Source organism: Agelaius tricolor, unplaced genomic scaffold (genome assembly GCF_023055355.1).
Source record: "Agelaius tricolor isolate 1412-34295 unplaced genomic scaffold, bAgeTri1.0.p SCAF_8, whole genome shotgun sequence".
NCBI classification, from domain to species: domain Eukaryota; kingdom Metazoa; phylum Chordata; class Aves; order Passeriformes; family Icteridae; genus Agelaius; species Agelaius tricolor.
The window spans coordinates 40,075,611-40,091,605 of record NW_027269268.1 but is presented as its reverse complement, the minus strand read 5'-3'; the positions used below and the strand labels follow the sequence as shown (position 1 = coordinate 40,091,605).

Below are 15,995 nucleotides of genomic sequence, written 5' to 3'. Positions count from 1 at the left end.
TTGCTATTATTTGGTTTATTACAGAATCACAGAATCAGAGAGTATAATGAGTTCAAAGGGACCTATAAGGATCATCAAAGTCCACCTCCTGCCCCTATGCAGAGCACCCCAAAGGTCACATCATGGGCCTGAGGGCATTGTCCAAATGCTTTTTGAACCCTTCGCTTCCCTTCCCTTCCCTTCCCCTTATTTTAATCAACGAATATAATTTCTCCCTTTCTTGCTTTCTTCCTTAATGCTAAAAAGTACACAATGTCCTTTTAATATTTAATTAATGAGATCACTTTACAGGTTTTAGTTTAAAGGTAACCATAGCACAAATGCATCCATTATTAACTGCAGAACGGCAGTGGCTCCTTGGGAACCCTCTTTAGTTTAATATGAGAACCTCTGTCAGCAGAAAACAGCGCTGATATTGTTGTTAAGTGTGACAAACTGGCGAATGCAATGGGCACCACGCTGGAACAATGCAAGCTGCTGATATCCATGGAAGAGGCGATGTTCAAAGGTGAGGGCAAGGCGGACGGCGAGCGGCTGCTGAGGAAGGTTCGGTTCCGCGTGGCGTCCTCGCACAGCGGGCGGGTGCTGAAGGAGGTGTACGCCGACGGCGAGGCCGCCGACTCGCTGGACTCCGAGTATGCCAGCAGCTCCGAGACCGACCAGACCAGCCGGCTGAGCGAGGTGGACGGGCAGCAGAACGGGCACGCGGGGTCGGAGTGCGATGAGAATGATAATGAGCAGGATGACTTGCTCATTCTGGTCAGAGCCACTAAAGAGAAGGGGTTTGGTACAAAGCGAGTCAACATCCTCAGCAAAAATGGCACAGTCAGGGGAGTCAAGCATAAAGTCAGCGCTGGTCAAGCCCTTTTTGACAATTTGGCAAAAGTATTTCAGGTAGGTGGAGCAGATCTGCTGGCTGTAAGCTGTCTCTCTGTCCCTTTTAACTCCACACATTATTCTTCCCTTTGTTCAGACTGCTGTCATTTAGGATTTCTCAATATTCTGTCTCATTCCCATTGCTATCTACTTGCACAAGAGGGGCTCATTGGTCCTTCTAGTATCAAACAGCTCCACACTCCATATTGGCTGTGAACTTTGCTTTTTAAAATTGACCTTATATTTGCTGAGTATAAATATGTATGTTGTGGTTCCCATGTCTGGATGAGGAAAGAAATGTGCCAGAGGATTTAACTGGGGCTTTGCTGGAGATCTGTACAGGTTTCCTGTACAGGGACGTGTCATGTTTCCTCTCCTATTATATTAATTCTAATGAGGTTATGATGTTATCTACTGTCTCCTACATGTAAATATGTATACTTGTAAATTCCATTCTGTTTAATCTGCAGAGTTGATCAAAGTAGGTGCAGGGTGGCAACAATGGTGGTTTTCCCACATGAAAATTTCAGGGGAGTGAAATCTTAGTCAGAGGTCTCTTTTATTAATGTCTGTTTTCTATCTATTTTGTACAAAGACCAGAACATCTGTATTTGAAACAGTATATGCCACACTAATGCCTTAGTCAGAGAAACACAGGCCTTAAGAAAAATCAAGATAAAAGTTCTAAAATATTTATCTCATATATATAATTTATCTGTATATGCTATTCAAGCCTTTCAATCATTAATATTCACACAGACAGCAACAAATGTGCAGCCAGACTCTTTCTGAAGTTCTTAAAATCCAGAATTATGCTTTTCAATTAAATTATCTTGTGATGGTTTCAGGGCATTACTTTAAAACTTTTTATGCAGTTTTAAATCATGGGGAATTTGATTTTAATAATGATTCTTTTTGCATTTTGAAATTACTTTGAAATGAGGTAATTTTGTATTACATTAAAAAATGGCAATAGATTAACATTCTCTTGCTTCTGGATAGGAATTTATCCTCTGTGTTGTAGCTAAATGAACAGTCTTTCTGTCAATATGAATGTTCCTGTAGAAGTTCATGTTTCAGAGAAGAATTTCGTGTTCATTTTCATTCATTTCATTACATCACATCACATAGCACTCAAGTAGTTTGCTTTCTTTCAAGCTACTCATGGAAGAGTTTGTCTTTAATTCCTTATTCTGATAAAATTTGCAACAAACTGACTTTTTGAAAGTAGATTTGAATTAGTAAGTATTAATTGAGCCATATTTCGGTTCTTCTCCAACTTCAATTTCATTGTCCTGTGCTATTTCACTACATAGAGTACCCAATTTCACCCCACTAGCCTCATTCCCTTCTAAAAGCTCTCTTCTTCTCCTACATCAGTAGCACTAAACTAAGAAATTTGAATCAGCTAAATAAACAGACCCGTTTGAAGACATATGCATCTTAATTAGTGTCCCTGCCTTATTGCTTTTTCTATCCCCAGTTTTAGGTTGGAAGTTGTTCAGGAAAGGCCCATGGACTGAGATCAATGTACTTTGATTGCAAGGCTTCTTGTGTTCCTAGCAGAGTTAATGGTAGGACCAGTGCTATTTCCATGTAGTGTTTTGCCAGAAGAAAGTATTTTCTTGAAAGGAGGCATATCCGTCTTATATATAACTTCAGAAAAGTAGATGTGTCCGAGTCTGGCACAGAGTTCCTTAATTAAAACCTGCAAAATAATGACTGGTTTAAAAGGTGGTAAGGATTTTTTTTTTTAGTTGACAACATCATACTGTGGAAGAAAGGGGGAAAATTAAATAAGAAGATGAAAACAGTTTTTCATATGGCATGTAATTCCAATGAAGAACTCTGCTACAGGCTTTGCAAAGTCCAAAAGAAAAGGCAGGTTTTCAAAGTGGATGAGGAAAATACATGTGGAACTGAGAAGCTTCTTCCTAGGCATGTCTAGATGAGTGATGTCCAGAAAAAACTGTATATACTTACATTAAGACATATATTCAGCAATACAGAGAATAGAATGATTTGAGTTTTCTACACAAATTCAGATTTCCCCAGAGATAAAGCCCTAAATCTAGTGAAAAAGAATGGTGGTTTGCATATCTTTTATGTCATACTCTGAGCCAATTTTGTATGCCACATGCTGAGCACAGAGGAGAGCAAAAGACAAAGGTTAACTTTGAGATGGATTTGAAACTGCTCGATCCTAATGAGAAGTATGATTGAAATCCATCCAATTACAAATGAAATAATGGCCTTTAGAATGAGATTAGAGGATGATTTCTAGTTTTCTGTAAGCATGTTCCAGACAATTAATTGAGCTGTAATACCAGTTAGAGAACAACAAGAGTTCTTCTTTCGAAGGCTAAGTACAACAGAAAGATGTCTTTGTTAGCAGGTACAACACAAAATCTCTCGATCTGGGCATTCTTCTGAGTTACCCTCTTGATTATGTGAGGTCATCTCCAGTTACATGTTTCTCTTAGATAAGCAGCAGCAAATGTATAACAACTGTTGGGGAGGATGAAACAGGAAAGCCTTATAAATATGATTGCCTGGCAAAAGATTTTGAGAATATGGAAACTACAAGCGAGATTGAAATGAAAGCAAGCTTTGAGATCCCTTAGTTACTGAACAACGGGAAAACAATGCTGCGGCCACTGAAGGTAATCCCCCTTTGATGAAACAAGACCCTCTGCTTGCAGACAGGTCCAAGGGTCCGAGCAGACCCTGCCAGCTTGGCAGAAGGGGCCCAAAGAGGAGTTTTTAGGGTTTAAAATGTAGCACAGTATGGTAATGTAGTGATTCTTATAGGCTGTACGGAAATGCTATAGGATTTGTGTGTTGTACTAAATTGGTTAGTGAGAATCAGAATATTCAATACAGAAGATGATTTCTTGTATTGTAATGGGAACTTCGCTTACTTATTTACCTTTCTATGCTCTTAGCTCTTACTCTTGTCTCTTAGCTCTTACCCCTTTTACACTCTTATGCTTTTATGCTCTTATCCTCTCATCCTCTCTACCCCTCTCTTCTCTCGGGCTGCTCCAAGCTGCAGCTGGGCCCTGCTGGGAGGTAAGCGAGGTTCCCGTCTTACTAAAATGTGCATGTAAGAAGCCAAATATTGAGTGTGTGTGAATGTCCTGTGGTCCTGAAACTAGGGGGTGGCTTTTTTCTGCAATATCAGCATTCTGATTCTTCAGATTATCTGCAAGCTCCTTTAATATACAACTTCCCCAAATCTCCTAGAGGCTCCCTTTGATAGAGGAGAGATCCTTTAAAGCAAATCACTTTGTTCAGATGTTCTAGGGATAAGCAGGGATTCATTAACTGGGCTTCATTATGTTGTGCAGTCAAGACCTTTGATTTTCTCTGTTCAAATACCTGTGCTAAAAGCACTTGTGTATTTTAATGTTCTGTGGAAATATTTGGATTTGTGAATATTTTTTTTCACACTTTCTTACTACAGCCTTTCTACAGAATTGGTTCAGACACTTTCTTCCCACCACAAACTTATCTGAAAGAAATCACACCTTCTGGAGCTTTTTTAAATTTTAAGAGAGTGATGTAAGGCAGGAAGTATTTTTACATTAAAAGGTCTTTTTGGTCGTTGTTGCTATATGATTCAAACCTGGTCTGAGAATGTATATCTAGATGTGTGTCCCCTGCTACATCTTCCCACAGTCACGCACCCAGCACTTCCCTCACCCGTTCAATCTGTGGCCTCTCATTTCCACTGTTCTCTGGGAAGCTGAGTCCTTCACATTACTCTGTCTGAGGACTGTGTCCCCAGATGAGAGCTGCTCCAGTGCTGTGAGAGTGAAAGGTCTCCCTCCAGGTCACCCTTGCACACCAGCTCATCCCCTGGTGAAGCTGCTGCCAGGTGAGTGGGGGCCAACACAGCCATGGGGAAGGAATGTGGGATGGAGCAGGACACATCCATGGGTTTCCTCAGCTTCAAGGCAGAACATTCTGGGGGAAGAAAGGTGGGGAAGAGACCAGCTCTATTGATGCTTCAGGACAGCATGGTTTCCATGGCAACACCTCCAGCCTTTTCCTCCTTGGTGTGGATGCCACAAGCAGACTGTTGACATGGCAACCACATCCTGGCAGGGTGAGGGAGTGGTGGGTGGGGTGGTGATGGGTGTTAACGTAACAACCACTCTGGGTTGGGAAGGTGGGAGGGAGGTCACTGGTGGTCATCTGTGGCAGGCAGGGACAGTCACATGTGTCACCCAGCCTCCACTAGTACCTAACCTGGGCCTGGGGATAGCCTCCCACAGTGCTGGAAATGCAGGCGGCAGACAGCTGGGAACGGTTTATTTGTGAGAAACACACACTACTGAAAATCCTGAAAAGCAGGAGGGAGCTGGAGCTCCCACTCTCCCTCTTCATGCACCTCCTTGGTATAAATTTTCTCCTGCTGAGACTCTAAAGCTGACAGCATTGGCAGCTGTGAAGCTGGAGACATGACTTGCCATTATGTCAGAAGCATAAGCACCTTCTCTGCATATCTGAAGTAATGGTGGTTTTATTTCAGTATACTAACAAAAATTCCATATTCTAATATTTCAATATTGTTTAAATGGTTATGAATATGGTTATGAATATTTCCTGTAACTTTCTGTAAAAAGCAGTAGAGAAATAGTTATTTTTTCCTTGAAATAAATATAATTCTCTTCACAACTAATTTTTATGACTAAGCCATTCCTATGGCTGTGGCCAAATCTCATAGAGCAAAAATCCTTGGGTTATCTCATATATTACTAGGTAGCACAATGATCATTTTATGCCAAACTGGCATCTCAATGTGCAATGGAGCTCAGCCAAAGGTTTTACACAGGTCTCTCCTCATTTTCCATGTTTCAGCATGGGTATTTTCCCTCCATTCCCATACTTACACACTCCAGTGGCCTTCCAGCCTCCTCTGAAAGGTCAGGTTCTGCTAAATTAGCCCCAGAACTCATTCTCTGGCAGGGCTTCCTGACGTCTCTTGCAAAAGGGCAGGTCTGGTTAACAAACCTGATGAATGCCTTGGTGAGCATTGCGTCAGAGAGGATATGGGTGAGGAGTCAGACATAACACACACAGTCTTTACAAAATTCCCAAGCACAGCTCCTCAGGTAGAGCTCACATGTAAGGTTGTCACGTGCAAGTCACTATTCAGCTTGATGAAGAATGAGCTTATTAATGTTTAGAGAGAAAGGTGGGAAAGAATAAAGAATCACATGGAAGTTTGTTAAGAGGAGAGCTTTTGGGGTGGTTAAGAGCACTTTCATCTTTCTTTACTTGCAGGTGACCTGGAAAAGTGAATATACAGCAGGACATGCAGAGCTTACAAATTGATAGGGCTAGCTAATGCCACAAACAAAATAAAGTGAAGTACAGCAGAAAAACCAACCATCTTCCAAAGAAGTCAGAGGCTGCAAAGTGATGTTAAGGAAAGGTTCCTGTGTAGTAATACAAGCAAAGGTTTTTAGGGTGGGTAGCATGTTGTATACCACTGCTGTATATCTCTGGAGCATATATCACTACAATCCCCAAAAGTCTGGGGAGACGAGAAAGAGAGATCTGCACTTTCATTGGAGAAGTCCTGATAAGACTTGAAGAGACTTCTCTTGATAAAGAGTATTCTCTTTCTCACTGATCAGCTGATGATCAGTGCTGAGACTCCAGAAATCACTGGATTATTTGAATTCAAAATCCTCTTCTAGGACTGGGCAAAGATTGTAAAAACTCTCCTGATCTTTGCCTTCATATTCTCCTCCATACACACTACTCTGACTCCCAAAAGGACATAGCTTACAAAAGAAAACAATGGATTGCTTGTAAAGAGCATTTAATGTAGTAATGTCCCTTATATGGATAGAGAAAAATACCAGTGAGATGTAGTATCTGAGTAACAAACTTCCAGTGTATTTTCCTAGTGTTATTCAGTCTGGAAAACTAATTATTGAACAGTGTTGAACTGAAATCAGCTGGAGAAGAGGAAAAATTGTAATAACATAGAGGATCAAGTGATTATGAAAAGCAGGTTTTTGCTTTTTACAGAAAATTCAGAGTTAGAAGGAAAACTAGATCACTACTAGAATGGGCATAGAGTTGCTTCACCACTTGCTTTGTAGCCTCAGAAGGGCTTTGATCTGTGACCACACTGCATTGGACAGTGACTCTGCTGATGCTGTTAATCATGTTCTAGTGGTTTCCAGAGTGGATGTCTGAACAGACACACTGAATTAAAAAGGGAGATGGTCAGGTCTGTGAGCTTTTAACTGGAACCTGGATTTGGTCAGTACTTAAGATATTGGTTTTATTATTCACATGTTGGAGAAATCAGTTGTAAAGCACTGAGGTCAGACAGGTCTATTACTAAGCTATTCAGAACATTCTAGGATTTGCTCCTGTTGAACTTGAAATATATATTTGACATATACTTGATAAGATCAGTAAATAGATTTTTAACTGTCTAAACCTCTGAAAGTGATATACAAGTTTTGAATTAAAAAAGACTCGGCAGTCTCATTTTCAGAAAGTGTAGATATGGGATGTCTTAACTTCTCAATACACTCAACATTGCGTGGCTTACCAACAAAACTGTTGTTATATATATCATTTTTTAAAGACTGAATCAATAATTGAATAAACAAAATTATAGGCTTTACTGCTGGCAGTCTGACCAGTCTGTACTGGACATCTGTCTAACGCTCCAGTGCACTGCATGGCCTCAAAATTATTCTCGCCCTGATAGGTCTTGATCCTTGTAAAGGATCTGTAAATGAGGTCAGTGTTCTTGGGATGCTGGCCTTGTCCCTTCCATTGGAAAGAGCATAGCAAAGAAGGAGTGGTGTTACTGCAGTAAATGCATATATGCAGAATATGTAGTACTAGATTTAATCATGACTTTAGGTATAGATTCAAAAAACTCACAGGCCTCTGAGGAAGGACTTAGACATCAAGCTCAAAAACTAAGATTCTCCAAATCTCATTTGGTGCCACCAAGCCTTAGAGGCACCAAGAGCCCCCCTCCCTTCCTCCCTCCCTTTTTCTCTTAAGCACAATAGTGATCACAGTATTCCAGAATGGAGATATCCTAGAAAAACTTGTAGCCTGTGACTTGCTTGTTAGGAAAAAGAGATAGAGAGGAGATAGAGGATAGAATCGGTATTCAAGACATAAGAGATTGCAAATAATCATGTTCTGCTGCCTTGTTTCATCCTCTCTCTTTCAATCTAAAAATAGATTTGCTTTCTTTTTGAAAGAATGAATGCAACTGCCAAATGGAAGAAAAGGCTTCCTGGTTGTACTAAGTGGGATTCCTAAGTCATATTGGCCTCAGGAAATTTTCTGAGCTGAAAATAGTGGTAAAAGGAAACAGTATTAGTAGGAAGTGCCATATATGCTTTCCAGACTCCTACTTTTAATTATCAGTCTGGTAGATGACCTGGAATACCAGATGAGCACTGGGTCTGATCCTATGTACTGCTCTGTGATTCTTGCATAATGTTGCTTTGTGGGACTGCTCAATCAGGTGCTCAGACTTTGAATTAACATGGAAAATGCTTCATCTTACTTCAAACTAACTTGAAAAAGGGTCATGTTACATAAGAAGCCTATCAAAAATATCTTAGGATTCTAGCACAGAATTTTTTTTCCTGAATTGGCCTCTTACAACAGAGATGAAAAAGATTAACTGATTAGTCTTAATCATTAATTAGTAGCAATAACTCTTGTCTTTTGCTATCTGTGAAGCTCAACTTTATAACTCAGCAGGAAAATAAGGAGAAAATGTGTTTTGAAGTATTCTTATAACTAAGACTGTTAAGAAAATTTGGGGCTATTCACTTTTCTTTGACATGGTACAACAGGCTGCCTGGTAGTTCATTGACCCTGAACTTTTGCATGCCTTCAACACAGCAAATACATTTTGTAGAACACATAAAGATGAAATAAATTACCTATGTGCTTAATTCCTAGCCTCATACTTGGTCATTAACCCTTAATTTTGTGCACAAATAAATTAATCCGCAACCAAATATTTTGGAGTTCTCACACTTGAGTGTCTTAGGTTAAGTTAATCTTTTACTTATAACTTCACAAACATGGAAGCAAATATTTGGCTACATTGGGCCAATTTGTCACCAAAGTGCACAGCTGTGCAATTGCAAAAATATGGTTATAATGAAAATAAAAACCAATAATGAAGATAAAATCCCTTTATTAAAACTTAAAAAAATTTCTAACAAGTTAAGTGCATTAAAATCCCATTATTTAGTTTACAGATCTCAAAACAATTTCAGTTCTGAACTAGGATTTGCAAATACACTAATCTAGAAAATATAAATGTATATGTGCCACAGGTATTTTGTTGCTAGACTATTCCAGTCTGTCTACAGCTTGCTGTGATATTTATGTACTCAGGTTGGATATTTATCTACAGTTTATTACATACTGCACCAAAACAAGGTACATGATTAACAGCTTGACAGAAAGAAATGGTCAAAAAGACAATTTTTTTTTTCTTGGCTGGAACTTTAGCCTGTAACTGTAATGTTTTGTGGCATCATAATTTTGTAGCTGAAATATAATAAAACATTCTTTAGAATGGAATTTGCAACCAGAGGGAAAAGGGTATGGCTTTCATGCATGAAAATCTTTCTAATTGCTGCAACATCCATTGCAAGGTAGTACAAAACATGTAAATGAAACCTCAATGAATTTTTCCAAAGCTTGTAAGAGGAATAATAGATAGGACAGGATCCCCAGCCTGTTGATTTTGAAAAGAAGGTGTAAAGTTGCATCTCCCCATCCAAACAGGCAATCTTGTGGTTTTGCTTGATGCAGTGGTTATATTGTGGAGAAGCTGCCACAGCACAACTCTTTATAACCTTCATCAGAAAAAGCAACAGAAATGGTCACAGATGAGCAGCTGGAGTCACTGAGGTAGAGACTCATTTCACGCATGGCAAGAAAGAAGACAGAAAAACCATCATTCATTGCTAGTACAGATTGTGGAAAGCATTTTAACAACCTTAGTACCATTTTGCTTTGGAACTTTATCTAGGGACATCATCCATCAATGTCAAATGAGCATGTCTTCTGTACTGCAGTAAAACCACAAGGACTCATTCTTCCTCCATTTCTCAAAAAGAAATATAAAAAGTCCTTCTAGCCAATATTTGCACACATTTATAACACCATGCAGTGTTATGAACTGCACTGACAAATCAGCCAATGCTGGTATAAAGGCAAAGAACAATTGCTTTGGAATTCACCCTTGTTTTGAATACTACTGATTGCTAATTGTCTAACAAGCTTTAAAACTATTAGAAATTTTAAGGAGACATGCATTATTATTTAAGAAAATTTCTCCTTGAAAATTCTGTAACACAGAAGGAACTTAGTCTCTAAAGAACTTACAGCTTTTTAAAGAAAATGCAATATTTTCCTGCCCAGTCTCTCATGTCTTGCTATTTGTTTACTACCTCCAAATGCAAAGCACTTTCCCTCCTAGCCCTGCAGGCAACTTTGAAACATTGTTGTTCAAGTGGAGAATGTCCTAAGAGGCAGACTGATGGACAAAGCGAAAAATGAGAGCATTATTTTTTTTTTTAAGCATTATTGCTTAAATTCTTTAAGCATTATTGCTTCCTTCCACCTGTCACATTACACGTTGAGAACTTTTCTTTCCAGGTGTTGGCTGATGAGGTCTCTGGTGAGACCCCACCTGCAGTGCTGCACCCAGCTTGGGGATTCTCAGCTCAGGAGGGAAATTGACCTGTTGGAGCAAGTCCAGAGGAGGGCAACCAAGTTGATCAGACTCTCTTATGAGGAAAGGTTCAGACAATTGGGTTTGTTCAGCCCAGAAAAGAGATGGCTTTGGAGTAATCTAATTGTGGACTTCCTGTAACTGAAGGGAGCTTAGAGAAAAGATGGGGAAGACTCTTAACAGGAGCATGTAGTGACAGACAAAGGGGAATGGAATTCTTCAAATTCAAAGACAGTAGGTTTAGCTAAGATGTTAGGAAAAGATTATTTACTGTAGGAGTAGTGAGGAATTAGAGTGGCTTGCCCAGGGAAGTTGTGGATGCCTGTCCCCTGGAAGCATTCAAGGCCAGGTTGGATGAGTCTCTGAGTAACCTGGTCTAGGTGAGAGTATCCTGCCAATGGACTATGATTCTGTGATGCTTTCAATCAGATTCACTCATGCAGTGGGTAAATCTGGTTGTTCTTTCAAATCCCACAATGATATCAAAAATATAAGCACCTACTCAGAAAGTTCAAAGCGTCATAAGGATTTCAAAAGCTCCATTTCTAAAGGACTTGTTCAGGAAATAGATTATTTTAATCTAACTGGAAGATATTACTATGGCAGCTGTTGTATCTGCTGGGTGGTCAAGTCTTCTGCAAACATGTCTGCTTGGTGGATGATATTATTTTGCATCCTCATGTGGAAGATTGTGGGGTGGAAGGACACTTTCACTGGCCAATATTTACAGCTAAATGCAGATAATTTATACTATAGGTTGGTTGGTTGGGTTTTTTTTGGCTGCTCTTGACTGGGAGCAGACTTGAATCATGTAGTTCCTTCAATCAGGTGGTTTCACCATCAGCTACTCCAGTGGCTCTTGGGAAGACACAGAAAATGAGGGCAAGAGGTTTCAAAACAGGAGAGCAGTCCAGTGAAATTTCTGATCTGTTTTTTTGTGCAGTCTCAACTGTCATTTTGGAAGAAGCTTATTCAGCTGGCAGAAATGCAATCAAGTATGGAGTTTTATGTTAGAAGACATGATATGAAATTAGAATAAATGTTATTGATTTTTCTTGCTGCACGGTATTAAATGATTATCTATGCAAAGAAGCCATTGTAATGTGATTCCAAAAGAAAAGCAGACAGATGATTTAATAATCTCAGCTTCTTCATTTGTAGTCTTATTCCTGGAAGAGAGCACATTTAACTCTATGACATGATACAGATTCTAGCCCCACTGTAAGAACATTATCATATGAAAAGTATTATTATATGAATATTTTATTTATAAAATAAACACCTCTGAGCAAAATCCTGAATCAGACTAGAATGTAAAGCTGCTTACACTGGCCTTGGTAAAACATTAGTCCAGCTGCAGATGTGATATATACAGAATAACTAACTTTGTAGAACTTTTGCCCGACAGGTTTAGGAGCTGGTATAAAGCATACAACCTACTACATTCTGATTTTCAGACATTATATCTATATGATTAAAAACCAAAAGAAAACAAAAGATTACACCTTAGAGTATTTCCAGCAATGAAGTCTATAATTCTGCTTCATGAAGTTGTCTTGTATTTTGCTTTTAAAGAACTGGTGGATGAGTCATCTGTCCCCTTTCATACATCAGGCCAGCAGCCACAGTACAGGCTATTCTAGGGCAGAGCTGGTTTATGTATGCTGTCGAGGAGTTGTATCTGCATAAAAATCTTGAGCACTCTGCCTTTTTTGAAAATCTATTGCTTAAAAAAGGAAATGAAGCACCTAAAGTGTGCAGTGTAGACAAATCTTTAATTTTAAAAATGGATATTGAGTATATAAGTAATAATTAACTACTCAGGGTTTGAAGATGAAGGTACCAAATTTCTAGGTATTATTAAGTAATGAGATAGCTGAGAGCATAGTTCCAATTAGGTTAAGTAATATAGTGGGGAAACAAGGTCGTTCATCACTCAGTGCTGGTGCAGGACAAAGGAGTGCTATAACTACAATACACCCCTTTGCAGCACTCCCATGTGTTGAGTGACAGGGCTCTCTGAGAGCTAAGGATTGAATCAGCGCTTCAGTGCACCAATCACACCATAACTCTGATCTCTGCCTCCTTCAAAGGCCTGTGCAGAACTCATTACCAGTTGCAGAGGGCTTTGTGACCCCAGGTGAGACAATGCTCCGTGTCCACCTGAGAAATGGGTGTCCTTTTCCTTAACTTTAGTGTAGTGCAAATGACAGCTCCAACCTTTACACAACAGCCTATTTTTATCTCCACCCACATGGGTAACATTTTCAGCTAGATTTCAAGTTGTATAAAGTGTCAGGAAAGAAAAAGTACATAATATGTTAGGTGTGTAGAACTGAAAACTGAGAGGGAGTGGTAGTTTCCCTGATTTGCTCACCATTCCCTGGGAGTTTCAGGATTCTAGTGCATCTCATTTCAGCTTCTGTTTATAGGAATACAGCAAAAGGTAAAATAAATTTTGACAGAAACCTTGTTGTCTGCTGAACATGAAAACTCCAGGGTGTATCCCAAATCAAAACCAGGATTTTTTTAACCCTTTCCACTTATTTTATTCCTTAGGAAGGTGAATTGTGACAAATGATAGCAATTTCTGAATTTTCTCTGCTGATGATTGCAGTTGAGAATGACACTTTATTTCATTTTTGCTATTACCTTCTTCAGTTGTTTTTGAGTGAACAGTTCTGTTATATATGACAGATTGACTCCAGGCTGTAATTAATCCATGAAACATTGAAACATTTTTCAATTAAAATGCAATATATTTTTGACTGAGCTAAGTGTGACTGATTAGGGCTTTCCTGAATACCAGTTTTTACTTGCTGATTCTCTCTAGCACTAGGAATATCACCAGTTGCAACACTGCTGCAAATATAAAGAAGTAATGGACTATTGTGTTATTTCCTAAGATAGTCTGGTATACTGAAAGTAAATATTGGGAAAACAGACCCACTTACCACACAAAGCATAGCTGACCAAAAAAGGCAGAGCCATGTAATATCATGAGCAGGATCTTACCAGCTAACTGTTTTATTCTCCACTCAGCAATATGATGAATGACATTGGTAAGAAGCTCAACAGACTAGAATACAGTTTTCATAGACCTCTAATGCCTATTAATTAACCAAACTAACTGAAATTTGGGAATTATAAAGGAGATCACCACATGCATTAACTGCACCTGGCAATGTTTAAACGTAAAATGAGTCAGAGATCCCTGTGTGCATGTGCTACTATTATGTTATTATTAGCATTTATCAGTTTCTACAGCAGTCTAAGTCTGTTTTAGAAAGAATGAGTAAGGATTTAGTAAAAGACAGGAGCAAAGAGAGAGAGGGAAGGGATAGAAATCATCTTGTTTTTAAACTTCATCTGCCTGCAGAAAAACACTGTACAGGATATTCCAAAGCTACTGCCAAGTTAAAAATAAGAGGACCAGAGCAGACATTGCATTTTTCATGACAGCCATTTGCTGCTGATCACACAAGTCTGTTTCCCTGCAGTATGAAATGTTCTACTGGGTGAAGCAGCAGTGCTTACAGCCAGATGGGGTCAGGGTTCACAAACCAGGACTCACTCAGAACCATGCTGTTTGCTAACTTTTCCACATGATCTGAGATACCAAACACTTTCATTTTTATCTGTCTGTCCTCAGCAAGTCCTATTCACTTCTGACTAAAGCCATCCTTACTTACAGAATATTCTCAAAGAGGATATGAGGTGGCCCGTGATTGTCCCCAAATTCACAACATAGGTTCAAACACCTAGAAAAATGTGATAAATAACAGGAAAATGAAAAGCTGCTCATAACAGGAGAAAATAGGATTTGAGCTCCACAACTGCTGTTTCAGGCAAATGTACTGTGTTTCTTTTTTTAACAATTCAGGGTGTCATCATGGGAAAAGGTACATAAGTAAACAGCAGAATTACCACCAAAGTCTGAATATGTAGTAGGATTAAACATTCCCTCCCAAGAGAAGTAAACATATTTGAAAAACCTTACTCATATTGTTAGAGAGAAATCCCCAAAGTAACTTAAAATGTCAACTGACAGTATGGAAAATAACTATGCCACAAAAATAACTAGTCATTTATTCAAATATTTCATACATACATTCAAATATAAGAAAGTCTATAGGCATTAAAAGGTCCTTTTTGGTCAAATGACCAAATACTAAGTAACTAAACAGAGCAATTTCAAGTGGACCTACATGCTGCCTCCTTCTGTTTCCAACTCCTCTTGTTTTGAGTAGAGCCAGAAAACAGAAAGGCCCTGAAGGAAAAAAAAAAGGCAAAAATTGAACAATGTTTTTTAAACTAGAGAAAAAGTTCCATTTTATCAAAGTTCAATTTTCATTTCACTCTGTATTTATTCCTGCTGCTAGTGATAAAAGATAGAAGTGAAATAAACACTGATCAGCTGTTGAATAATAATTATTTTCATACTCCTACACATAACTCTTATCACCAGGTGGTAACTCATAACTGTTAAGTAGTAGGAAATTAAATGATGTAATCTAGGACAAATCTTCTAAGAGCAGAGACTTATTCTCAGATTTCTGGGACTGTGGTTTTTTTAGAATTGTGTAAATAATACTAACATTCTTCTCATGACCCATCTGGGATCCATTGTTTCAGTTCTCTGGTCCTCCACACTGTTTACAGGCACAGCTTCAGGTAGGCAGATGCAATGCAGCTCAAGGCATACATTTTTAATTTACTGATAGCAGCATTTCCTTAGGTGACATGCTGTAGACTTTTTTCCCCCTCTTTTACATTAATTAGTTTCTGTTTGCAAGGTACAGTGAAATAACAATGACCTTCCAGTTTGCCTGTTCTCTAATTATGTGTTGTCTGTTAGTAGACACAGAAAACATATAGGAATGATAAACTGTGAATGATTTTTACTTTCACATTTAGTTTGACTTCCCAATTTCTAGCCATTTTAAAATGCCTGTATCTTACTCATGTCTGAGGCACATTGCATAAACTGTTATGCTGCTGTTCTGTGAGCAAAGTCTTCAGTGAACTGTCTCCAGATAAACAGCTGAAAATAGTCAAAGTGGAAATCAGCTCTTTCCTTGTCCTTTCTCATTGATGTAAAAAGTCATAAACCCTCCCTGGGATAATTTAAAAGCTGGGTCCCCTTAGTTTTACATGGATCATACATGTTACTATAGCCAAAATGAGTCTAATATGTAATGAAAATTCAAGCCAAAATTTAGTCCTAAATTAACATATCTCCAAATGCTCTCAGGATTCATGCAACAACATAATCTTTGTGTAGACATCAAAACTGTGTGCAATCCTCTCACAACATTAGCCTTATCTGCCAGAAATAATACTCTTCTTGCAGAAG

The 15,995-nt window shown here is 38.8% G+C and overlaps 1 protein-coding gene across 1 annotated transcript in view; it reads left to right on the top strand.

Moving 5' to 3' along the window:
• Positions 1-464: 464 nt before the first annotated feature.
• The window catches only part of GRXCR1 (glutaredoxin and cysteine rich domain containing 1), a 38,814-nt gene continuing 23,283 nt past the window's right edge, over positions 465-15,995 (top strand). Inside the window, exon 1 of the mRNA XM_071432713.1 lies at positions 465-894. Within this exon, the coding sequence (XP_071288814.1) occupies positions 487-894 (408 nt within the window). The 5' untranslated portion in view covers positions 465-486. The remainder of the gene's footprint in view (positions 895-15,995) is intronic.